The sequence below is a fragment of the Lethenteron reissneri genome, chromosome 26, assembly GCF_015708825.2.
Source record: "Lethenteron reissneri isolate LAM-NWPU_2019-01 chromosome 26, ASM1570882v1, whole genome shotgun sequence".
NCBI classification, from domain to species: domain Eukaryota; kingdom Metazoa; phylum Chordata; class Hyperoartia; order Petromyzontiformes; family Petromyzontidae; genus Lethenteron; species Lethenteron reissneri.
The window spans coordinates 2,472,030-2,497,707 of record NC_083804.1 but is presented as its reverse complement, the minus strand read 5'-3'; the positions used below and the strand labels follow the sequence as shown (position 1 = coordinate 2,497,707).

At 44.6% G+C, this 25,678-nt stretch overlaps 1 protein-coding gene across 17 annotated transcripts in view; it reads right to left on the bottom strand.

Annotated features, from left to right (window-relative positions):
- LOC133347466 (myelin transcription factor 1-like protein) overlaps window positions 1-25,678 on the bottom strand; it is a 277,688-nt gene that overhangs the window by 20,153 nt on the left and 231,857 nt on the right. For 10 of the 17 annotated variants that reach the window (XM_061559746.1, XM_061559740.1, XM_061559744.1 and 7 more), the window contains 9 exons: window positions 22,659-22,772; window positions 19,141-19,352; window positions 18,266-18,471; window positions 17,425-17,685; window positions 15,987-16,099; window positions 13,297-13,359; window positions 7,607-7,675; window positions 2,540-2,602; window positions 13-93 (listed from right to left, as the gene is read on the bottom strand). In XM_061559746.1, the coding sequence (XP_061415730.1) occupies window positions 13-93; window positions 2,540-2,602; window positions 7,607-7,675; window positions 13,297-13,359; window positions 15,987-16,099; window positions 17,425-17,685; window positions 18,266-18,471; window positions 19,141-19,352; window positions 22,659-22,772 (1,182 nt within the window). The remainder of the gene's footprint in view (window positions 1-12; window positions 94-2,539; window positions 2,603-7,606; window positions 7,676-13,296; window positions 13,360-15,986; window positions 16,100-17,424; window positions 17,686-18,265; window positions 18,472-19,140; window positions 19,353-22,658; window positions 22,773-25,678) is intronic. The other 7 variants (XM_061559737.1, XM_061559739.1, XM_061559738.1 and 4 more) reach the window with 4 other exon arrangements.

The window sequence follows — 25,678 nt, the reverse complement described above, 5'->3', positions numbered from 1 at the left end:
TTTATCACTTACCCTTCCCTTGTTGTTGTATTTGAGAGTAATGTAGCTTTTTGATGAATGTTTTGTCCATAAGTGTTGTGGAATATTTTCACCCTGTGAGGATACATGGTTTAATTGAGCAATTTAAGGAAATTTAAATATTTATTTTAAAATTTATATACAGTATATTTTATTTCAGCAGCAGCAACAACCATTGTTTATCCACTGCTGGATGAAGGCCTCCCTACGCCATCACCATCCCTCAAGGCCTAGTGCTGCTACCATCCATTTCACTCCTGCACATCAACTATATGTATGTTGAACTTCTTTCGCACCGTATGTAGCCAACCGTGCTAATCGGAGGTGCGGGGGAAGGACAATCGAATGTGCTTGTTTCGAGAGCCGACTAACTGTACTTTTAAACGTGCAGTGGTGCAGTGAAATTATTCATTCAACTATGCTTCATTGACCACAGTTCCTAGGCAGTGTACAAGTGTTACATGATGTATTACAATGTTTATATAAGAGCCTTTGCCTCCAATGGCACGTAGTGTCTTAAAATACAGTTGCCCAATTCAATGGAACGATTGCCGGGAGTCGGTGCATACAGAGGACACGTGCCATAGTTTTCAGGTGAGTCTGCCTCCCATTACTAACAAAAGGCTCAGAAAAAATGTCAATGGAAACATAACAAATAAAAATACAAACAAGAACAGAGTGACATTATAGTTTCATGACAACGAACCTTCCCTCTTACCTTTCCCATGAGATTTCTCTCTTCTGTGACACTATTCTGTCTCATTGCCCTATTCCAATTCCCACTGACTCTGTTCTGTCTCTCCTTTTCACACCTCACTCCTAACGTGTTTCATGTCAAGTTTGATTTTAAAAGAAATGCAGCTTTCAGACACGTCTAATAAAAGTCTAATTTCCGAAATAATACCAAGTATTTTTTTAGGATCAAATTCCATCTTCGTGGCTTACTAATTTGTAATGTGATCATGGGAGTTGATATAAACACAGATTTCAATTACGTGAGTTTTTTTACTTGAGGTTTTTTTTTTATCAAGGTGCAGTTGTATCTGTGCAAAGTCGATGTCACCCTGGTCAGTGAGTGGGGCTTCTATTCATTGGAGACCCTAAGCCAGTGGGATAAATCCACATTTGATAGTCAGGGAGCCTGTCCCTTCACAGGACGAACACTCTTGACTTCCTCCAAACTGCTAATAATTTCAATAACCCCGGAGGGATTAAAAACTAAAACCAAACTATATTATTTTCCCAGGTAAAACCCGCCTGGCCATACGTGATAGCTAATCGAAGTGGCTGATATCATCATCATCATCATCACACGTGGGTATTAATAGAAGCAGCCAAGTAATATGACCGGATGTTGATCCTAAATGTGGAGGAGGACAAAACTGGAGTATCTGGAGAAAAATTCCACGCGACCACCACAACAAATACACAACAGGCGTCGTCAGGGTCAATAGATTGAACCCACGACCTCCTGCACTCCAGGTGAGGGAGATAACATCTCCCCACCACGGAGTCCCTGATTCAACCCCTGACCAGGATGTGAATGCCCAATCTTGAGAACGCGAGTCAAGCGCTATAACCGCGGTGCCGCCCGACTGCATTACAACACCACACGGCACAATACTCTTCGTTTTAAAAGGGATTGCTTGTGTAAACATATTTAGGATGCAGAGGTCACGACTAGACATGAACCCTGGTACACAATCCATAGGTGGGCACTGGCTCAACAGCTCTCATATAACCTCTTCTAAAGGGATACATCTGCTTCGCCTATGTTCTGATTACTTGAATAGCTTTGGGTCAGCTGAGTTCATGGCTACCAAGATCATTAAAACTTAAAGTTTTAGTCAGCCATACACCCTGCTGAGACAAGATTTATTTTTAATGTCCATCTATGGATCATGTGCACTCTCAGCAGAGGATGTAACATTTACTATTTGTCTATAGCAGAGCATAGGTCCCCTATGGCTATAGCATAGGCATAGGTCCCCTATGATACAGGCATAGCTCCTCTATGCCCTACGTTGGGACAGCTGCCCGCTGTGCGAACGTGCGGAGCTGGGGGGGACAAGGGCGCTCGCTGTCTCTGGCTGTGAGGTGCTGGGGCATGAGGAGGAAGGGGCTGCCACGTGACTTCATGGCTATGCCAGCTGACGTCTGCCTGAGGACTTTGTTTCAACGCTGTGTATATGTTGCCGACTGTGAAATCACGCACAACAGCGTTTGCTAAGTAATACATAAATAGGGCCTTCAGAATAAAGAAGGGTCGTTTCAGAAACACCACTTTATGGATGATTCAAATCGAGGCTAATGTTGGTAATGAAAGTGGTGGAAAATGTTTACTCTGCCCATTCCTACATGTCTGTAACTTTAGTTCTTAAAATTGTACTACATACTGACTGACAATTAAGTAAAAAAAAAGACGGCAAGTAGCTACGCATTCACCGACACGAAACGAACAGCACATGTAACACTTTAGATATTACATACTAAATATGACAAATGTGGGTTAGCTACTGACCTTCTGTGCGATGCATAGTTGCCACTGATGTGCCCCGAGCCATCACAGCCAGGGGTCGGACACCTTAAGCGGACAGAGATAATAAAAGCAGGACAATGATGATGCCACCCCACATTGTTAACTTGTAAACGAAAATAAATATACGAGCAGATGATTCCATCTTTGTAAATTGGTGCATATTTTTGTACCCCCTTTTTATATCATTACATCGATATTCCACCAAACACAGGGGTCATATTTACACTTCCATTAGTTTGTAAAGGTGGCTCTTAAACAATAAAAAAAATATTTTCACCCAGAAATAGTCGAGTTCTGTCACCCATGCGGTAACACAGACATTACGCCTGCCTCCAACTCAACATTGATGCTGACCTCTCTCTCTACACTATCAGCATGCGTTCTGTAGTCCATCAAACTTGCTCTGTGAACACAGTATAACTGAACCTCCTTCTCACCATCCCGCACGAGGATCATTACTCTAAATACAAAGCCCTTCCTACCAACACCTACATACTGAAACAATCAGCAAAAATGTAATTCGCGCAAAACATACTAAACAATATCAATTCGTAATGTGCACATAAATTGTACTCATTAATGGCATTGATTATTGAGCCACATCATTGGATTATTACGAAGGGAGGGTGGCACCTTCATAGCAATATATTTACCTTAATGCCTAAACCTAGCTCCAAAAACGGCCTTCATGCACTTTATTTAACCAGATGAGAGCCCACTGAGAAGATTATTATCTTTATGTCCTATATTTAAGAGCCCATTAATATTTATTATTTCTTAATTTAACATTGCCACCCTATTATAATGTACTGTGTGTGCTTTAACGTGTGACCCCTTTCAGATATATTATTTGCACACCTTGTTTATTGAACGAGGGTTCTTCATGTCCTTTATTTCACCACGAAATCCCATTCTGATGCATTAATTCTTCATGTGACTTTCTGAACCAGGAATAGCCTCACTGAAAATCACGTCTTCTTTATGTCCTCAATTTAACCAGAGCCCATGACATTATTTATTCATGTCCTTTATTTAACCATGACATCCCATTCTGTTGCATTCATTCTTGATGCGCTTTAACCAGGCGCAGCCGCTCTGAGAATCAACGTTTCACGGGCCTGAGAGATCATCTTTAACCATGCAAAGGCACGATGAGATTCATACTTTCTGAACAACCTTTAACTGTGACACGCCATTAAGATGCAACATTTCTCCATGTGCTATATTTAACCAGGTGTAAGTTCTTTGAGATAAATGTCGTTTATTCATTGCCGTATTTTGCTTAATGTCTTTTCTATCGCTGTGACATCCGGATTCATTACATGTTTGCCGACTTATAGAGGAAGGTGTAACCCCATTGTTTTTCATGATTATTTTATATCCATTGTTTGGCCACTTGATTGGCCAATGAGATCAATATCTCTGGATCAGTGCCCTTTACTTAACCATATCACATTACTATTCTATGGTTCTTTCGGTAAAGTCACGTAGATAGAAAAAAATACAATGAAATAAAAATAAAGTGAATAAAATATAACGACGTTCTACAGGGGCGGGCGTAGAGTGGATACCTGGATGGTGTCCGACTCAGGCATCCACTCAACGCCCATCCCTGTGGAAGAGGTACGCAGATGACACGTTTGTCATCTGGCCACATGGCCGACCGGCTCTAAACCAATTCCTCAACCACATAAATTCCATACACCCAGTCATCAAATTCACCATGGAGGTAGAAAAAGATGGCATGCTACCTTTCTTGGATGTCCTAATAAAAAAGAGACCAGATGGCTCAATGAGCCATTCTCTCTATAAGAATGTAATTGGTGTAGACCGACTGTTGGTGTCGGGCCCTCTCCTACATTAACATTAGCTGCCCCACCCATCTCTAAACCTTTATAAACAGCTCTTTGATTGGTGTAGACCGACTGTTGGTGTCGGGCCCTCTACTACATTAACATTAGCTGCCCCGCCCATCTCTAAACCTTTATAAGCAGCTTGCCTTCAGAGGCTAACCTCCCTGTTCCTGATGACGACCGCTTGTGTTGCGATCGAAACGTCGTCATATTTTTATTCACTTTATTTTTATTATTTTATTGTTATTTATTTTTATCTACGTGACTTTACCGAAAGAACCATAGAATATTAATTCCTGCAGTCACGAAAGTTTGAAGTCAAAACATATCACATTACGTCGGGCGTTCTGGCCATTGTGACCCCATCGACACCAATGTATTATTTAATTATTTAATTGTTTGATGTTCTTCAGCCATGTGACAGCCCATTGAGAGAGTTGACCACGGTAGCGGACGCCTGCAATGCGGTGGTCGAGAGGTGGGGTTAGCGGATCGAGTGTTCTCTTTTGCATGCCTGAGGGACCCATCTGTGAGACACACGTAGGAGGCAGTTCACCAATTTGACGCTGCCATGTATGTGCAGATACACTGAATTATCTCCCTTTAGGCATTAATTCTAGATTTGAAGTTTTCGTGACTGCAAGGATTCATACTCTTTGGTTTTTTCCCACTTGATACAGTAATTTTGCTGTGACGGTTCCACCTGAAGACGGACGCTTGTGTTGCCTCCGAAACGTCGTGATAAAATTAAATCTAATTATTTATTTATTTTACCTACGTGACTTTACCGAAAAAAACAAAGAGTATGAATCCCTTTAGGCATGTTTTAATTCTGAGGATGCCCTACGTGTGAAATACTCAATAAGGAATTGGCCAGACATCCCAAGCAGGGCTGTACTGAAAAAGTCTTGATATTGAAAGGACAACTGTGTATGTATGTATGTTGAACTTATTTCGCACCGTACCTAGCCAAGCGTGCTAATCCGAGGTGCGGGGCAAGGACAACACACTAAACACAAAAACAAGTTCTAAAGAAATTAGTTTTCAATCTAGATGATTGAAAATGCATAGCTCCTGTGGCTTCCTAATATTGGAAGGAAAAGCGTTCCAGATAGCTGCAGAAGCGCATCTGAAAGCCCGCGAACTGTGGCTCATCATCATGAACCTACTCTATGGGTGTGCTCAGCGATGCGCCATGTGGTACAATGTCTACGAGTGGCCCCTGACGGACTCGTCAGTGATCTCAGGGCCCCCTCACGCTACTGATGAAGTGGTTTGGCGAGGAGCTGATGTGATGATAATGATGATCGTCATCATCGACCATCATCACATCAGCCATGATGTATGCCCTTGCTAGATGAAGACCTCACCGAGCCGTCACCATGGCTCACAGTCCCATGATGCGACAAGAGCAGACCTGAGAAGATAAAGGAATGTGGAGAAGTTTTGCACGCTGACTGACCGACCCGGCGACTTGCTGGAACAGAGGTCGGTTGATGATGATGATGATGGTGGAGGCATGCATAACGTTATCCACAAGCACCCAAAAAAAGGGGACATTTACCACTATTTTAGTGTTCACATTTGGTGAACAGTTAATAAGTTCTAAGCTATTACAAACATCACTTGATTGTAAATAAATCACTTAATTAGGCTTCTTCGCAATATCGCTGCAAGTGAAGTATGAATCAAATATACAGCAGTGTCTGTACCAGCTTTTACAGCTGGTACATATATTGATTTGATGTTATCTTTTTTAATGTTTGTATATTTAAAGCGTTATTGTGTAGAAAATGAATTGTAAATTGATCACAAAATCATGTTCGTTAACACTGAATCCAAAATCACATCCTATACTCCTACAAAACCGTTGCGTGTGTACGTAGCATTTGCCAACCAAAGGTTACTCCTTGATAGAAAAGCTGAAGAAATGCCCCATGAACGCATGAGTTCATCCAGCCGATTAATGTCCCAACTGAATTGTGTTACAATTGCGGTCTTGCTCACTCACCTCAGCACCAACTAAAACACGTTCCACATGAAGTCGCTCGACTCATTTGCTGAGTCAGGAAATGTGATCGTAATGCCAAATTATGCAACTTTATTTGCCTCCGGTGAAAGAACACATCAACCTATCTTGACGTTAAAATGGATTTGTATATGAATATTTAACTGAACTCATCACTCTGTACGGACCATCTCAGGCACTGCAATCAGAAAACTCGTACCTCCTGACAGCCCTGCCAAACCCATCTGGCCCCTGTTGATGACAGCGCTTCGGTCAAATTTGCTCTCATATTTCGGACGCATCTTCTTCCTCTAGAACTGCGGTCACGCAACTCTATGTCTCGTGTTTGGAGTCAGGCCCCCCAAAAATACGGCCCTTTATTAAGGAATGTTTAATCAGCATATTGTTTCCGAGAAGTGCGATGAGTGGTTGAATGCATTACCTGAGTGAATTTGCATTTGTCAGTTGAGTGCGGTGTGAATAAAAGTGTGTAGGATGTGTATAATATACGGTGCTTTAGCCTGGGCCTCGTATGAAGAGCATGGTATAAATGCCTTATTATTATGCTGACATGATTACTCAAGTATGAGTGCCATAACACGTTGTTCCTGCCAATGTTCGCTATGTTGCGATTTTTCTTCAAGATGTATCTAACAAATGCCATGCGTGCCAGTGTGGATTTTCTAGCTTTGGCGAATGGCCTTAAACATTCAGGATGCATATTGGTAGCTGGAGATCTATCAACAACGTGGGTCTGTTCGTTTACACACACACACTCGTACAAGTGATGAAAATTGTTGTCGCTATAACCATAATATAGAGGAGTTTCATCTTTGAGTAAAATGAAAAAAAAACATTACATGTTACATATACCACCACAATCTACATTCCCATCTTTAAATAACTACAATTACCTACCCCCGAAAATAACGTTGCAAATAAAGTTGTTACATACGTTAATAACATCTGTTAATAACATATAACGCATATTCCCATTTCAATCGCATTACTGGATGAGGGCATCCCCCTACGTTGTGCAAAAAGGTTTCAGATACAACAAATTATTACAACACTGCAGCGCAGACAGAGGTGTGTATATAATGGCACAGCATAGCCCATTAAGGTACGTGTTATTGCTTTCCCTCTGTGGAATTACATGTAACAATTACAGAAGGTCCACAGACTTACTTTAACTCTTGAGTGTTGGAGGTGATAATGCTCCTGATGTTCTTGTCTGCCAGTGGGCAGCCAGAGAGACTGTAAATAAAACTACATTGTTTACTATATCCATTGCAGTTTGCCCCTACATTAACAGATGGGAAACATTAACAGACGTATAAAAGAAAAAAAATCTGTGCTTCGATTACAACTAGTCATAAAGTTGAAATACTCCTTTACATTATGAAATATCGTCGTATAGTATTCGTAAATATAAAATTGTGCTATTGTATAGGTGACAAAAATGTATCTGATGCTGAAGTAATCTATGTTTACTTTTTAAAAAATCCCATTGAGGGGTATTTATTAACATGAATCCTTTTGATGTTATATCTTGGCTGACGTATTACATCGTTAGGAATGGGATGGATCCAGATCTGTGGCTTTGCTGGGTATCTCCTGGATCCAGATCCATTTTCAAGATCCCTGGCGGATCCAAGGACGTTTTGTGGCCAGCCACACAGGGGGATGCTCTTGCAGCTCACAAGGAGGGTGGGCAAGTGTGATGACTTTTTGGCACTTACGCCACTCAGAGTTACGCTTGAGCACGAGTATGTGTGGGGCACAATTATATGTACGTGCATGTCTTCATGTATGTACGCGTTTTTATGTACACGCTGTATGTGGAGTGATCGGTGGTGTAGTTGTTAGCGCATGCCTTGCAACTTGGTAAGTTACTGCCCACTGAGAAAGGAGTTGGAGTCTCTGCTGCTGGATCACGTCACGATAATGTGTGACCTCGCTATCAGCATCCCCACAAATACAAAGCACCTGCCTGGGTGTACTTGATTCCATTAAACACTCCATCCCCTCGACTCTTCGTGAGTAATGGGGTTGGCTGTGGAGGGCGTGAGGGAATGGAGTTCCCATACCCGGGGCTCTGTTCCTCTTGGCCAGCCCGAGCCGACCCTGGCAGCGTAGGTCTCAAACCCGAGATCGATAACCTGGCGTTATCTTTAAGTCTCAAACCCGAGATTCAATAGACTGCATAACGCTGTGCCGATGTTGCTTTCTCTGTCTTCAAACGATGCTCCGAGTCTTTGTCTCTTCGCTCGTGAAACGATGGCCTGGCACCAGTTTAAAACCAGCTTTAAAACATTAACCGAGGCTGGATTTGGTGAGCTCAGAGATCTTTTTTTTTAAAGATCTGGCCACCGTCATTGTTGCGTGTACTGGATATAATTCCTCTTATTACAGTATGTTGTCAAGGCAGTGCAACCCATTTGTGACGACTGTGTCTTCTTACCCACAAAGCCCAATTGTTAACTGGCACGTCATGGGAAGAGTTGGGTAATCCGGGGCACAGGTAAAATTAGTTTCAATTGTAGGAGTGTTGTCTTCGTGGTTAAGAGTATATGTGTTAAGTATGTCTCTATATGTACAATACATGTGATTAATACGTGTGTTATCTGTGTTGACTTAAAGCTTTCGTGACTGCAGGAATTCATACGTTTTGGGTCTTTCCGTAAAGTCAGCGTAGGTAGAAAAATAATAACCTGAAGACGATTGATTGTGTTGCCATCGAAACGTCGTGATTTTTAAAAATATTTTTTTTATCTACGTGACTTTACCTAAAGACCTAAAGAGTATGTTACGTGTCTTCATATATATACACGCAATATGTTCAAGTAATACACACAATTACAGTGTCTATCTTGTAATGTAATCTGTATAAATACGGTATATACTACCTCACCTTAAGGTTTACAGTAAAACGATGCAGTGCTGCAGTGCGTGTGGTTTTTTTACCCGACGTAAATCCTGCAACGGTGGGACATTAAAATAGTGAAGCGGCGCGCACAAGATTCATAATTAATTGGGTTCGCTCACGTATGTATAATGTCCACGGTTTTAACGACAACCCTCCTCGCGTGAGCCCAATGGTGACAAACACGAGCGCGGATAAGGTGGCAGGCATCGTTCGCTTGGAGCCGCAGTCGTTACGGAAGGCGGACACTGGGGGGCGATGCTTAACACGCATCGCCCAAGAGGGCTCAAGAGCTGCCAGCCACCGAGAGGCCTGGGTTCGAATCCAGGCAGCTTGCCCCGTGATTAAACCGGATCGTCGCTCAGGTGTGGTGAATTGGTGGTCTCAGCCCAGGCGTCAACGACTTCACAGGCACATCGTAAATGCTGTACCCCGCTGAAATGTGATCAACTGCAGCTCAACGAATTAAAAGATCAGTTTTGACTGTCGTGTGGCGAATGTTCCTCTCGTATGCTGAGCGGCTGGGGAAGTCCTGCCTTCGAATGTGGGGGGCACTGATGACTTGACGGGATTTTTAGAGGCAGCTCCATGATGTCGGAGCGGTGACATACGGTTCAGTTTATACCAGCTTGTTGCAGAGGTTCAAGGTTGGAACCTGAGAGGCCGTCCTGGTTAATCGTGCGGGCGTATTAACCATACAATACGTGCCGTCTGCTTTACAGTGAACATTGCAGATCGCGTGACGTCTTTTGGAAAAAAAGTAGTAAGCCATCGTGTGCTGGCGTCATGGTCCAACATGACCAAACTTGAAAAATTACTCGCGTATAACTTAATCGGGAAACACACAAGATACCAGTGCCCTTTAACTGCAGGACCCTCCTGCAAATAGTGTTGAGACTCAGTGGGGCTTGATAAAAATATACTTTTAGTAAGCGTGTCTGTCTGCTTCCGTGGCCCGTTCTCTAACACGATAGGTTGTAATGTTCTTACCCACCCCGACTGGACATCTGTGACAAAATAGCTTTATAGCTCATCGGATTCCTTCAGTATAAAAACACCTTCTGATGATTTTGAACGCACGCTTCGTCTTGCGACGCGACGCTGATAGTCACGGACGGGATGAATTGGGGAAAGAGTAAACATGAATGAAGAACATCTTGGAGTCCTCATTGATTCAAAGACCTCCTTCCTCTCTCCTCCCACATCCCTCAGGTGTGTAGGATGCCGTACCTCCTACCTACACAAAACAACTCCCGCATCCTCCACTTCTTTTCCCCAGCGACTGCGTTGAGCCGCAACGCTCTCATCTATGGCCTCAAGTCCATCAAGACTCCTCACCCGTGCTCGTAATCAAGACCGCATCACCCCAATCCTCATTTCCCTTCGATGGCTCTCAATCCAGTGGTATAAATCGACTACAAGACCGCTCTCACTGCCTTCACTTCTACCCCTATCCCGGCCGGGTGTGATCTCCACTCTTGCAATCAGAGCCTCTTCTTGAAACCCTGAGATGACCTCTGCTCAGTCAGAGGTCACTCTCTGCTGCTGCTCTATAATCTAGAATGTTCTCTCCTCAACCATCCATGCTGCTGACTGCCTACTACTGCCGTTTAAGTTTAGGATGAAAAATTATATGGTCTCTTTTGTCCATCACTGGCCACAATTATTGTATGTATATAAGACGTGCGTTTGTGTGTGTTCTGGCCACCCACCCCCTCGTGTGCTGTGCCATCCATCATAGGTGCTTGCTAACAGCACTTTCCCCAACAGTCTGATAAGGCTATACGGGGGAACTGTGTCTTTGTATTAAACATATATTTCTCCCTGTGTAACCTGTGATCCAGAGGTCCGACTTTCTGTACAGCGTATTGAGATGCAGTTGCCTATACGTATGATAAGTTGTATCGCATTGTATTGTGCAAAACAGAGGGATCAGATCACTGGTAGAAAAATGGGCACTGGCGAAGAAAATGTAACAAAAGCTGGGAAGTGCATAAAGAAGCATGGTATTGCACGGAGAGATGGAAAAAGACACCCATGGATCGGACAGAAAATGCAAATTAGAGACACCATATTTACTGTTACGGTCAGAGGGCTTGGACGAGACGGTAACGAGATGGGCTCGAGTCTAATTACCAAAGAAAGACCAAGCCCATGAGGGCACCATTGTGGAGATGGAGCACTGGGATCAGCCGGTGCGAGGAGCGAAGTGGATTTCTGCATCACAGGACCGTGATGGTGGTGGTGGATTGGGGAGGCCTTCATCCAGCAGTAAATAGATCACGGCTAAGGATGACACACTTGGGCTAACAATTTATTTACAATTAAAAACAACTTTAGTATGGAATTAATGCTTAGCAGACGTTAATGAATGCTGAATGTATTAAGTAATATTTAAATGCGTTAGACATAACACCTTGAATTGTTTTCCTTAAACAGGAATCAAACCCATGCAAAAGTGAGGGTGCATTATCTCCTTCTGCTACAGGGCGTTCTCCAACTGCACAATTTTCTTTTGCCCGAAGATATAAAAAATGCAGTGCATCACTTGAACCGGCGTTGCCTGCCCCCTGACCCCCCTGGCTTCTGCCCAGACCCCCCCCTCCCCCCACAGAAGCGGCCGCCGCCATCGAGTCAGTCAGCAACACCACTCACAAAATGGCGGCGCTGCCAGCTGTGCCCAGGAAGGGTATTTTGGGATTCGTGGTTAAGCTCACCACCGCACCACGCACTGGAAATAAATAACTAAACACACATTTGCTATTTAAAAAACAACTGTGAAGCTGCCTGTTTGTAACTTGTCATCTGATCATCCACCTTTGTCTCCGGAGAGCGAGAGTATTTGCTAATTATGTGTAGAGACGGAGCGATGCAATTCGCCGGGGGGGGGGGGGGTGGGGGGGGATGTCGTATTGATGAATACAAGACGCGTTGAGCACACAAGGAGCACAGACTGAAGGCCCTTTGCTTTCCCCACATTCGTCTGCAAAGAAGGGCAGGACAAAAATAAAATCGTCTCGTCTCACCCGTGTCTTCGCATGTCCGAACTGGGCTAGGAGAGTCCTTCGTATCGATCGCACATTATCGTGAGCTCTCGCGATAAATATAATGAGCCTTGGGGGACTGTGAAATATTAATGTCAGTCTTTAAATAATTTATTGTACATGGTCTTATCATTGCCCCATATCCAGCACACCTATGGTGTGGTGTAGAGTAAACCAGGACCACCAACATTGCTCATGGATAATTAGAAAGTATTCAAGTGCAATGTATCTTGTCTTAGAATTGTGTAAACATAACTATAAAGTCATACCCTACTTCATGATAAATAAGAGGGACCATACCATATATATAAAAATGAAGGTACAAGTTTGTTTATGTAATACCAATGTCCATGACCTGTGTTTGAGCGTTTGTGTACAATGTGTGTACAGTATCATGTCATGGTATATGTGGTTTTAGATGTTAGCTGCATATTAAAGTATTCTAGATTTGTATGTGTATAAAGTACTAAGGTTACAGTTTTAATAGACTTCATTACTCTTGTGATCATACTGAGAATCAGAAGTGCTCATATTTAGCTGTGGGCACAGTGGATCAAGTAGGATTTGGAAATAATCTACATCTGGCTTGTTGGCTGATGGATCCATCCCATTCCTCATAGAATCGTTATTAGTTTGCTTGGTCATTTAATTAACATGACAGTTTTAAATGCACAGATATCAAATTTGAACCAGAACACCAAAATGTTAACATATGAACAAGTCGATATAATATGCACAGCAGTTTGCAAATTATGCAGTTTGCAATTTTGAATGATGATGATGATATGGCAATAGGACAGTGAGAGGGTGGGCGACAGTGAGTGTGACGACGACGATGACGATGGTGGTGGTTGTGCTGTTCGGTTTCTCCGTTGGATTACGTTGGGTACCCTACAGGTGCCACTTGCCTCCTGTGTGATGCGTAGTTCCCAGTGACATGGCCACTTCCATCACACCCTGGAGTTGGGCAACTGCCAAAAAACAAACATGATTCTACCACCAGAAAATGGCATTTAGACTTGAATCTGTGCGTCGATATACGTGTACGTTTCTAAGTATAATTCGCTCATTCTTGCTTGGCCAAATCATCTCTTGTTCTTGGGTACAGGTCAAGGCCATTTTCTCAGTTGGTAATGAACTGTTTGAAAGTTACATACACAGAAGAGAACAGTTGAATGTTTTACTAGAACGCTGCCAGCAAGCATCTCGGCTTTTTGCTAGGGGCCCTAGAAATAATCAGTGGATACAAACCAGGTAACTGGTAACCACACTTTCTGATGTACGAAGGCAGGCTGCACTGGCACGTAGCTTAGATTCAAGATGACACAGCTGAGCAAGGAATGTGGAGGCGCTCGCTAGCTGATGTCTTAAAGCCGCGGACCGAGGGCCCAGCTGTTGGCAGCCTCCGTGAGGTGCAACAAACAGGTGCACAGTGCAACGTAAAGTGGCTTTGCTCAGCGCCCACAACCCAGGGCGAGTCCTACCATTGTTACATGAACTTTGAATGCCACCCAAAGCATCAGATGAAGGTCCGACAAAGAGTGCACGTGACAAGGACTTTAGGAAACGAAGACCTTGGCAAATGATACATGCAAAATTTCCAGAAAACGTGCTTCCATTTGCGCGCTTCTGTACGCTTCAGAGAAGGGCATGCGCATATAAGGAGGGCTGAAAACTACCATTTCTAAATTTGATTTCCATCACCGTTGATTAAGCTAAGGACTCTGAAATAGCTAAAGATTCACACAGCCAGCCAAAACCATGTAGGTGACTGGCGTAAATGCCTTTTGCCGGGGAGACGTAAAACGACAAGGCACAGGTTGCTAAGGTTTCTAGCAGAATTATTCATCCAGTGAAATAGTGAGGGAGCTTGGCGACCTTGTGTGTATTGGATCCTACTTACAATCATCTCTCCTCGATGTGGTCACGCAACAAGTAGTATGAACACCGAGGTATGCTAAAGTATACAGTAATTAGTATTTACCCAGGAAAGCCTAAAAACTATTGTTTAAGATAATCCAGTGTTGAGATCTTGACCAATTCCGTTTATGAGTGTTTGGAGTACTTGGAGGAAACCTATGCATCTGACGAGATAACACGCAAAGCTCCACAGACTCAATCCAGTGAGTGGACCAAATCTCTCCTTTGGACTTAACCGATGTTCCCTCTATGTTAGGCGCTGTCACAGAAAGCAGGCATGGAGGAATGGATGAATGACGAGCAACATTAATGCCACTATTTTCCCACCATTCTGCCAAAAGGTGGCAGAATGACAGGTCTTTTCAGCGAAGATGATGCCATCTCTTTTCCACGCTCCTTCCTCAATGTGCCCCCTCTTTCAAAGGAACATCTGGACCCGGGTGTGCAACCTCCCGGGTGTGCAACCTACTGCCCAAGGGCCACAACGTTTCCATGGCCTGTAGGAAGCTAGCAGATCCTCACTGGGGACTGCAGGACATCCTCAGTGTATGCACGAACAATTGATTGGTACACAATCTGAGCTGAACCTATCATGCCTTCCTAGCGGCCAGTTTAAAATGATTCAGTACAAGTTTTAGGCATGCGTAAAACTAGTAAACACTGGTATCTCAACTTGGTCTGAGTCACCTGTTGGTTGATTCAGACTCATAATTAGGACCTGGTGCATTGTGCCAAAGTTATAGCTTGTGAGACAAAGGTGGCCAGGAATTGTCCTGGCAACACCATCTTGTGGTGGTGGCGCACACCTGTAATTCATCACTGTGGAGGCGATGGTTGTTGGATCAACACACAAATATGTTGTGGAATTCCCTTTCCATGGGTGTCGTGGTGCTATGCCCTGGCTCGCCAGGAGTATACAGGGCAGCAAATGTGTACTCCACATATTCCGTCCGTATGGGATAGAGTGTTTCCCCCTCGTACGCATTGGTTTTCTCCTGAGCCATCGGATTTCCTCCCACATATATAGAGGGCCGCAGAGCTTGGGTAAATGTTGGCGCCTGCTCATCGCATGGCTGCCTCCACGCACGTCTCTGGTTCCTCGTGGCTCTGAGTTGTTCTCTCTCTTCGAGAGTGAGGGAAAGCTGTGTGTGTGATAAATCTAAACTATTATTATTAGTGCCTATCTTAAGAGGGTACCAGCGCTTTGTGAGTCTATTAGGCTAATTTGGAGATGGGTGTCTTTTTGCGTGTTAATGCGTAATGAGACTCTCCGATATGAATGACATACATAATAGTCGGGTGTGATGCCAGCATTGTGTTAAATCGTCAGTCCAGAGAGTACCCTTGACTTCATTTGGTCAAAATACATCCCCATCTGTCTATAGGCCTCGAAGCTTTCAGTCAGGTACCAATATTTGCCAAGCCGAGTGTGACAATCGAAGTGCGCTCAACAATGGAGAGCTTGTCATGCCGAGTGTGATAATGGCCATACAATTTGCATGATTGTTGATATGTAGGACACTTAATTTATCCAAATATAGAGGAGAATTTGAAATAAAACTACAGCTTATGCAATGCCAACTTGGCCTGTCCCCTTTATAGGTGATTTCTGCACAAGTTTTTTTTATTGGATGTGAAAGCGGGCAAATTCTGTGACCAGGGTAACTTTGGTACTCACGCAATAATCTCTTTCTTGCCATCTTTACAATGACCATTCTTGACTTTGGGTCCTCGTAAGCTGATTTCTCTTGAATATCTCCTCTCCTCCATAAAATCTGGCAAGTCTTCAACCTGGTGTGGTCATAGAGCAGCAGCAACATTTAGTGACACTCGATTGTTGTCCCTCCCCCTACACTTACGATTAGCACGGTTGGCTAAGTACGGTGCGAAAGGAGTTCAAAATACATACAACTTATAATACATACAAGCATGGAAGGATGCACGCTTGGAATTACGTCGAGAGAGAGAGAGGAACATGTGGCTTGGAGAACGCGCAGGTTAATGACGTTCTCCAAACTGTTAAGAAACATGGGCGGGCTTGGGCAGGACACGTCGCTAGAAGGGACGATGGACGATGGTCGAGAACAATAACGGACAACAATCACGGAGAACAATGACGGAGAACAATGATTGAGAAAAATAACGGAGAATAATAACGGAAAATAATAATGGAGAACAATGATGGAGAACAATGACGGAGAACAATGACAGAGAACAATAACAGAGAACAATGACGGAGAACAATGACGGAGAACAATGACGGAGAACAATGACGGAGAACAATAACAGAGAACAATGATGGAGAATAATGACGGAGAACAATGACGGAGAACAATGACGGAGTGGCAGCCAAAGACTGCAACGCATCCAAGAGCATGTCTACCAACGGGATGGAGCAACACAATCTGAGTTAGGAGGCCATCATCCAGCAGTGGATGGATCATGGCAGATGATGATTTCTAAATGTATGTATACTTTCCTCTACAGTTAACACAACACAGAAAGATTAATTTATAATTGATTCATCACGCACCCCCCCCCCACTCCACCCTAACCGTGTATCCTGCGCATTCTTCTTTCGTACGGCTGATGTAGATGCAGAGCAACAACCACAATTTCACACTCAGGTGGTCAAGCCAGATAACCGCGTCAAGAGCAGCCGAGTGTATCGCTGTGATGTCTCCTTCATATTTGTTGATCGAGCCATTGTGTCGTTATACGTTGTGCGTTCTGTTTTGGATGACCACAAGTCGCAGACTACTGGAGAGTTTTTAGTTCTCCATTTGTGCATTCAGTGGTGTCGCTATATTACAGTCTGTTCTCCTATAAAGCCCGCGATAACACCTGAGATGCGTACACAGGCTGAACAAAGACCGAGGGTGCGTGGGTAGCATCTAGAAGCATCCAGCAGCATCCCGCCTTGTGCAACGCTACGCCAAGGCAGCCGTACGACCGCTTATTCCTACTCGCACGACGTAGTTCCGCTCACTGGATCGCGTTGTACCCAATTTGCATCCGCGTTAATAAAAAAAAACGTATTCCCTAATACAGTCATCGCGTTACATCCGATTTGTGTCGTGCTACAACGACGCGTCACAGGAGAACGGACTGTGTACCTCTTTCTGCGGCTCCGCCTCCATGGGCCTCCCCGTGTGGGGAGGGTAGTCCCCGGGGGTGTCCCACGGGTTGTGAGCGTCGGCCAGCAGGCAGGCGCGCCCCCCGCCGCCCAGGAGGCTGGCACCAGGGCTGTGCAGGGAGTACGGGCTCGGCGAGCCCACCAAGCTGCTGCCACCGCCACCGCCTCCACCGACCAGCTCCCGGTTCTGGCTCAAGCTGAGCTCCATGCTCCCTCTCTCGCCCATGTCCAGCGGCTGACTCTGCGCAAGAGATTTGACCCAAAAACCTATATTATGAATAATATTGGTCGCGAAAGCCTACGTGTTAAGTATGGTCAAACAAAACCAATGGCCGACACAGCTATGGAAAGACCTTTATCCAGCAGTTGCTTGAAATTGGGCCATTAACCCAAATAAACTAAAAACTAACTTTTATTTTACCAAGTAAGGCCCAATAAGCTATGCGACCTGGCCACAAATGCGAGCTCGAAAACGTGTTTTCCACGTGGCAATTTATTGCAGCCAACTACTATAAACGCATGTTTCTAAATTTGGATGGAAAAACCAGAGGACCCGGAGAAAAATCCATGCGACCACGGGCAGAATATGCAAATTCGAAATATACAGGTGTCAGGGTCGGGATCGAACCCACGATGTCCTGTATATGAGGCAAGGGAGTAAACATCTCGCCACCGTGGTGCCACACCACAGCTATCCGACCTGCTCATCAAACAGCTGTGGTGAGCCACTTTATCATGCTGGGTGGACAGAGGCGAGGTGGTTAACATCCCGCCACCGCGGGATGCAAGGTCGTTAGGCCGAGGAGGTGTTAGCGACGTACTTGCGTGGGTGTGAGCTCTTGGCTGCGGCTGAAGAGCGGCTGCGGCGATTCCCAGCAGCGCGTGGACAGGTTGATGATGGCTGTCGCGGCCATGTGGGCCGCCTCGTCGTCGTGAATGTAGTCGAAGCTGGCCGGCTGGCTGCAGCTCGGCGGGTAGCCGCTGTCCGCCGGGCTGCACGAAGCCAGCGGTTTTACGTAGTGGTCACCTGCGCACGCGGATAACAGACGACGGTATCCCGTGTAGCCTCAACAGAAATTTTGGAGCAAGTGCCGTAGGACCTATGAAGGCCGGCATGGCACACGAGGGGCGTGGGTGACCAGCGCCAAGTCCGGCCGCCTCTGTCGCCCCAGTGGCGATGCTTGAACACATCGCAGCGAGGTACTCATTTGAGGCTGAATCGACCTAAGGGAGGCCCAGGACCGTTTCAAATAATTGTTACTGGTGTTGGCCGTGAGCGGGCGTCGAACTCGGGCCTCCAAGTTCGATTACGTTTGGTGTTGAGTTTGAATCCAATGTCATTTTTTTTATGCCACCAACAATCGTAAAATAATAGTTTGCATCCTTTTGTCAATCACCTGATAAAACTTCTGTAGGTCGTATTTTTACAGTCAGCTAATAGAGAATAAGTGGATGATATCTCTCATGTCTTCATGAAATATTTAAAACACTCTCTCTGAGTATTCTGCTGTCGGTTCATAGCCTTATGGTGGATCTGATATTTGGACTTCTGATTAGATGATTGGCTACGTACGGTGCGACAGAGGTTCAACATACATAGGCTATATCATAGCATCGCCATATTTGAGCAACTGCAGTTGCAGGGCCAGAGTGAGCGGTGCAGTGACATATGTGAAGCGAAGAATCCGCGACTCACCTGTGTAGGTCAGAGGTGAAGACTCCCGCTCGGGTCCCTTGGATAGTACGGCACACTTTCCAAAATCGGGCACGTCGAACGTTGGATATTCATACACACTCTCCGAGTACTTCTCCAACTCCTTGGTAAGGTTCGAGCGAGGTGTCACGGGTGACACGTTAGTCCTCTCACCATAGCCTGGGATGTCCAGTTGCTTAACATAGCACATGGGCCTGTGATTGGAGGGGGGCGGTGGAGGGGAAACAAAACAATGGTCATTCTCACAACGGCGCGAGGCGGACGAGCTCTTGCAGAACGACTGTCACGTGTGAGGCAGCTTCCCGTGATGTCTGCTGACAGCCACACCGCTCGTACATTTATTTCTCGTTTCGACGACTTCCCACGAATGCCCCCACGGGCAGTGACATGGGCCCAGAGCTGGCAGAGGGTCACGGCTCGAGTCCGGTGACCCCCCCCAACACCCGATTAATACTGCGGTGGGGTGTAACAATCACGAATGATAACACGCGCCGTTTGCTCCACTCACGGTGGTTGTTAAATGTACCCTGACGTCGTCCGTAAGAGTAGGCCTTCGTGTGCTGTGTCATGGGCACCCTACTGGCAGGCGAATGCCCCAGGTCGCTCTAGGTCGCTCTTGCAAATCAGAGTATCCTAGTCTCTCGAGTTCTCGACAAAATAAACTCATCTAAAAAGCTAAACCTCAAAGTGAGGCTCTAAACCACTCTCTATTTAGCCCCCCCCCCCACCACCTCTGCCCCCCTGTCAGTATAAATGTGTCCCACCACATTTAGTCGGTCAGCAGGTCACGTGTGGTGGGGTAAAGTGTGGGTATGCCCGTCTCTTCTAACGCGTCTGGGCACACGTGGACGGGTAGACTGGCATTCGCTTTGGCGGCGTTCGCTCGAGTCGGAGGCCCTTCCAGCAGCAGTGGAGTGAGGAAGCAAAATTGCAGGGCTGCTCCTTTAGGTGAGATTGTGTGGACCCGGGGCAACTCTTTCAGGTGAAGCACCAGAAGAGGGATGCAAACACAACAGTAATTTGACGCAATTGCAAGTCGAGAAAAACATGAGAATGTCCCACGAGTGAGCGAGGAGCGAGCCAAAGCTGTGAGAATCTCTCAAATATCCCTCCCCCCCGACTCCCCCGCCCCTCCAATTAGCACCATTGGCTACGTTTGGTGTGAATAGAAGTTCAACATACGTACGTACATGACCGTGCTAATTTTGAACGAGTGCTGCTCGGCTTGAAATGAAACTGCTGCTGTCTGCATAAGTGCCAATGGTAAGTCAAGAGTGCTGTACTGATAATTTAACTTGTTTAAAAATATCTTAGCTCACCATATTGTTCAGGACCGCATGCAACACAGGTATCCAACGTGGGTGGTGATTGTGAGATTGTCAAGCTGTAGCCTGGGAAACAATGCTGAGGGTTTATGGTTTGCGTGCGATCAAGATAATCAGTGTAAGCCACTTCGTTGAGCTATCATTTGTGGCCAGGTCGCTTCTGAAAAAGAAGCTAGTAGCTCAGTGGGCTTTACCTGGTAAAATAAAAAACATTTTTTTTGTGATTTGTTTACCATTCCTGTACGTTGCACTCCTATCGTTGTTTCTGTACTGTTTGTTGTTGTAACGTTCTGACCCGTGCAGTATAAATACACATATTTAGATTCTGACGTTAGGCAGCTGCGGTTTCAACAGGTGACGCGCCAGTCGCCTCACGCAGCATCCACGCAGAGCCTCGGCCGTGGTGGGTGAGCCCAGCCAAGTGAGTTTTGTCTTCTGCTGCCCCGTGCCACTAAATCAACGAAGATGGCCATCACACTTCTCCATTTCCTATTCATCGTTTTGGCAGTTTCCACTTGATGATGATGGTGATGACGATGGTTAAGATGTATTGCAATGCCCGATCCACAAATATAAAGGAGACACCACGGCGACCACCTGGATGTGAGATTGTAGTTGTTGCTCTGCATATACATCAGCAGCCACACGACAACAAGAAGAATACGAATAATACGACTTCTCTTGGCCAGTGTCGTCACGATGTAGCTGTCAATAGGCTACTCCACATCACTCCACATTTTTCACATGCCCGGTGACCAATGATCCACCCACAAAGTTCTCTAACGCTTGCATGTCATGCAGGGCAGCGTAGAGCGGGAACATCACTTCTGCCTTGCCATCCTCTGGGGGTCTGAAGTGTCCAGTTGATTGAGCTTAAGTCAATTTAACGTTTAGAGATTTGTGCGAAATATTGCAACAGTTACGTAATAATTTAGAGCCAATCTTAAAAAAAAAAACGTCGGATGAAGACCTCCACCACGATGATTGTTTGACCATACTTCACCACGCTGGTGGAGTGCGTGTTCGTAAAGGGCGTTGGGTCAAGGACCGGTTCAGATATCAGTCGTCACGTTAACTGTGGCTGGGAATCAAGCACACTGTGCGCTAACTACATCACCACCAATCCACTTTGCTATAATATGGCCAACTCAATTTTTTCACGACCAACTCCAATAAATCATGCATCAAATGGTGCATAGTTCCATCACAAAAGGCCGGTTACAGCAATTACCCATATATAATTTTTTGCAATTAAAGATTCAAGACTAATGTGTGCCTGTTCACTAATGTGTACTATTAACTTAGAATTACTCAAGCTACAGCCAGATGTTACCTGTGCCCAATTGTGCATGATGTCACGCTTTGAAGGTCACGCTAATTAGATAATTGTGCTGCTTAAGGTGTGCGTGCTTAATTGCATCTACATTCTCATGCACTCTGCCAAGTTTACAAAATTTAATCAACTTGGGGGTGTGCGAGGAACCGTAGTCCGGTCACGACGCTCAGTGGCTCAATTGCATTAGCGCCTACTTCTTAGCTGAGCAACAACGAAAGTTAGTTGAAGGACTGAAAACTTTCCCTGCAAGAAATGTGTTGCTTTGTCAATCATTTCCTCAGAGGTATATAAGTGTTGGTAACTGTTAATCAACAATACAAGTGTAAATTTGTAAATAAAGTAATGAGTATGTAAACAAACAAACACAACATCTGCGGTAATCAATGGACTTGTTGTAACTATGAATGCAAATAAAACAACTTTAGTTAAAATATTTCACCAGGATAACACCTTGAGATGGAACACCTCATTTGTGAGGGTGTCTCGAGCGTCAATTAACACACACAGAGGAAATATCGCGTAAATAGTAAACACAAATCTGGATTTATATGGCATCTAAATGCAAACTGTGCCTTATGATACAAAGCAGTGAGACGTGCACGTAGGGGGAAAAACTGCGGGGTAAATATCTAAAGTTTTATATATATACACACATACCCTGTATAAACGTCGATTAATCAATTTGAGTGAGGTAGACAGGCAAGGGCAGAGGCGAAAGGGAACGCTCTTAAGTCTGGTGGATGGGAGGCAGTGCCCCAGAGCCAGTCGGAGCGGCAGAGGGAGGGACACGTTGTTTGTAAAATCCGTGAGGCAAACCCGGCAAATGCGACGAGCGTTACCTGAGGACGCGGTCGGACCGCGGGCTGGATTTGAGGCCCTCGCTGCTGGGCTGCTGCTTCACGTGGTGGGTTTTGGCGAGTTTTTCTGCAGCTGCAATGGGGCACCCCGACAGGCTAGAGTGCGGAAGCCAGGATAGACAAAGGCAAGATGGAAAAAGAAAGAGAATGGTTACAAAGATTGTTGAAAAATATATAAAAAATTCTCTCGACTAAAGACGTATCTGTTTGCAATGGCTGCCTCTCTCTCTCTCGTTATTTTTAAACGTCTTTCTCACTTCTTGTTCTTTCCTTGGTTGATGCTAAACTATTTCCGCCTTTCCATGCATAGCGGCCTGAGAACGATTGTTTAAGGGAGCGCTTTATAAATTAAAATTATTATTATTATAAAAGATCAGGACCATCAAGAGGCATCAATCTACCATGTCCTTACCTCAGGTCAGCTCGTGCCTCACCCTGGCACTAATGCAGTGAGAAAAAGATGAGGAATTGTGTACATCTACATTCATTTTGAAGCCAGCAGGGATCATTGCTATGCAATTTGATATATCATTTTCTGAAAATAAGTATATGGATATAGGAAAACACAAAAAAGGCACTTGTCTGACAAAATGTGTTTATATATGTGAAAGTAGTTTCTTAAAAATCTTCTCGGAAAAAACGGGATTTACATAGATATTTAATTGAAGAAAATAATAAGTGTTAAACTGAAGAATGTTTCTATACAGAGGTTTTATATATACACATGGTTTTTTCCAAAGTCATTGACCCTACACCACCTGACAAGATAGTCACGTTGACAAAGACATTTATACGTGGACAATGTACTGATCAAATTCTAATCGATACAGCTCACAGGTGGATGAAGCTCACAGGACTTCTTCGAAGACAAAAACCATTGATATAACTAACACATTAAAAGTAGCCCATTGCAGTAGCAAGTCCCGTTGAAGTACAGTGACATGGATCTCCTCGAAGTTGTTTGAGACAATTCGAAGTTGCTTGAGATCATTCACGTATGAAAAAGTATCCATGCCAGAATGACAAAGGAGAGGGAGTGACCCCCCACGTAGCGACAGTTGGTGACGTCAGGGAAGATTCTCAAGCACCGACGAAGCTCAAAGCTGTTGGGAGAGAGAGAAACCTCGCCGTTCATTGGTGTTCATTTTATTCAGTCTTAAGTCTTAAAGCCTCCAGCGAGGAGGAGCTTTATCGGCCACAGTCTCATCATCAACACACTGGCCACGAATACTTAATACATCTGTAAACGTGACAATCTTGTCGGGTGGTTGAGGGTTCATGACAAGGATATGTCGGCATAAAGTCACCACCACCACGTGGCAAAACAAATCTCGACAAATATAAATATACTTCAATTATGCTTTAACCTCACTTTTTGTTAATCAAACAAATTTAATACTGTGACATTCGTATGACAAGCGACAGGAAAGATTAATTCATTTAATGATATCTGCTATCAAAGGTCATTCATCAAATTGTCTTTAATTAAAATTAAATATGGACACATTCCATTTAAATTGTTAATGGAGTATTTCACTTTTAATGTTGGTAAAATTTGCACAATAATGATGCTTATGTAAGATACCGTATGCATAATACGTTCCTTTGTTTTGTCCAAAGTTTACTAATTAAAACATGAATCTCATCTCCTCTGCTTCATGGTGGGTGCATTGTGTAACCCTAAATGCGGGGGAATCAAACCTCTAAACTTACCAGCTACAGATGTGATTCATGAGGCAAAGCTCACAGTATCCTTGCTACACTGATAAATGATGGCGTTTTTTCCGAAAAAACTTTTCATTATTCGCATGGTTCGTAGAATTCCTCTCATTAGCAATCACCTTTCAATTAATTCTGCATTTCTGCACTTGCCGAACGGGCTCAGAATTCTTCTTGTTGTCTGCCAATCTCCAACGCAGTGGAACCTATGACGATAATATTCCCGTTGCGTTGGCAAAGGGGAAACCTCCGATTCCGTAGCACGTTGTGCCGCACGTATCACGAGGGCAGCTCGAGTGTGGCCCCACTCTCCAAGTGTCACAAGGAAAACACTAAACACGATCTCTGTTCCATGTTATAGCTATTGACTTTAAATCCAGTCACACAAAAAGGGGTAGGTTGAGTTTGAACCGAATTCACACACTCCTGAATTTAGCAAACAAACTTTTATGAGCGTGCAGGTAAGCACGTATGTGTGTTGAACTTCTTTCGCACCGCAAATAGCCAACCGTGCTAATCGGAGGTGCGGGGAGTACACATGCATCTGCCAATAAACTGCTGTTAACCGGTGTTCTAAACTATGCTGTGAATGAGCTAAATGAACCCTGCCATGAAAACTTCGAACCGGACAGTCGTGAGAAAAAATGCTAATGAAAGCAAGCCAAATGTTACGGCTGGCTGATACACACAAGCAGAGCTGCGTTTTGTGTTTAGTTTGTTGTCCTTCCCCCGCACCTCCGATTAGGACGGTTGGCTACGTACGGTGCGAGAGAAGTTCACCATCCGTACGCACAAACATAATGTGAGTTGGCCAGACACCTGAGGGGTCAGATCGCTCAACTGGAACTGCTGAGATCCTCGATTCTAATCCAGACAGCCATCCATGGTTAAACGCGAGTCTCAAATGGAGTGAGTTGATAGTGTTAGCCCTGTGATCAATACCCCAATAAAATATAGGGTTTTAGAAAAAAAAAACTTTTTGGCTAAATTCCAGCAATGAGAATTTAAAAACGTCAAATCCATTGCCACGCAACATCAAACATTTCTGCGACGCACGAGTGTTGGGGAGGGGAGAGGGGGGGAAATGTGTGTGCCTGCTAGTGTCTGGATAAATAGAGGTCAAATTTCGATTTAAAGCTTTCGTGACTGCAGGGATTCATCTTCTCGGTTCTTTCGGTAAAGTCACGTAGAAGGGAAGTAATAAAATAATAAAAATAAAACATAATAAAATAATTCTCACGTAGTTTCGGCCACAATGCAAGCAGCCGTCCTCAGGCAAGCAG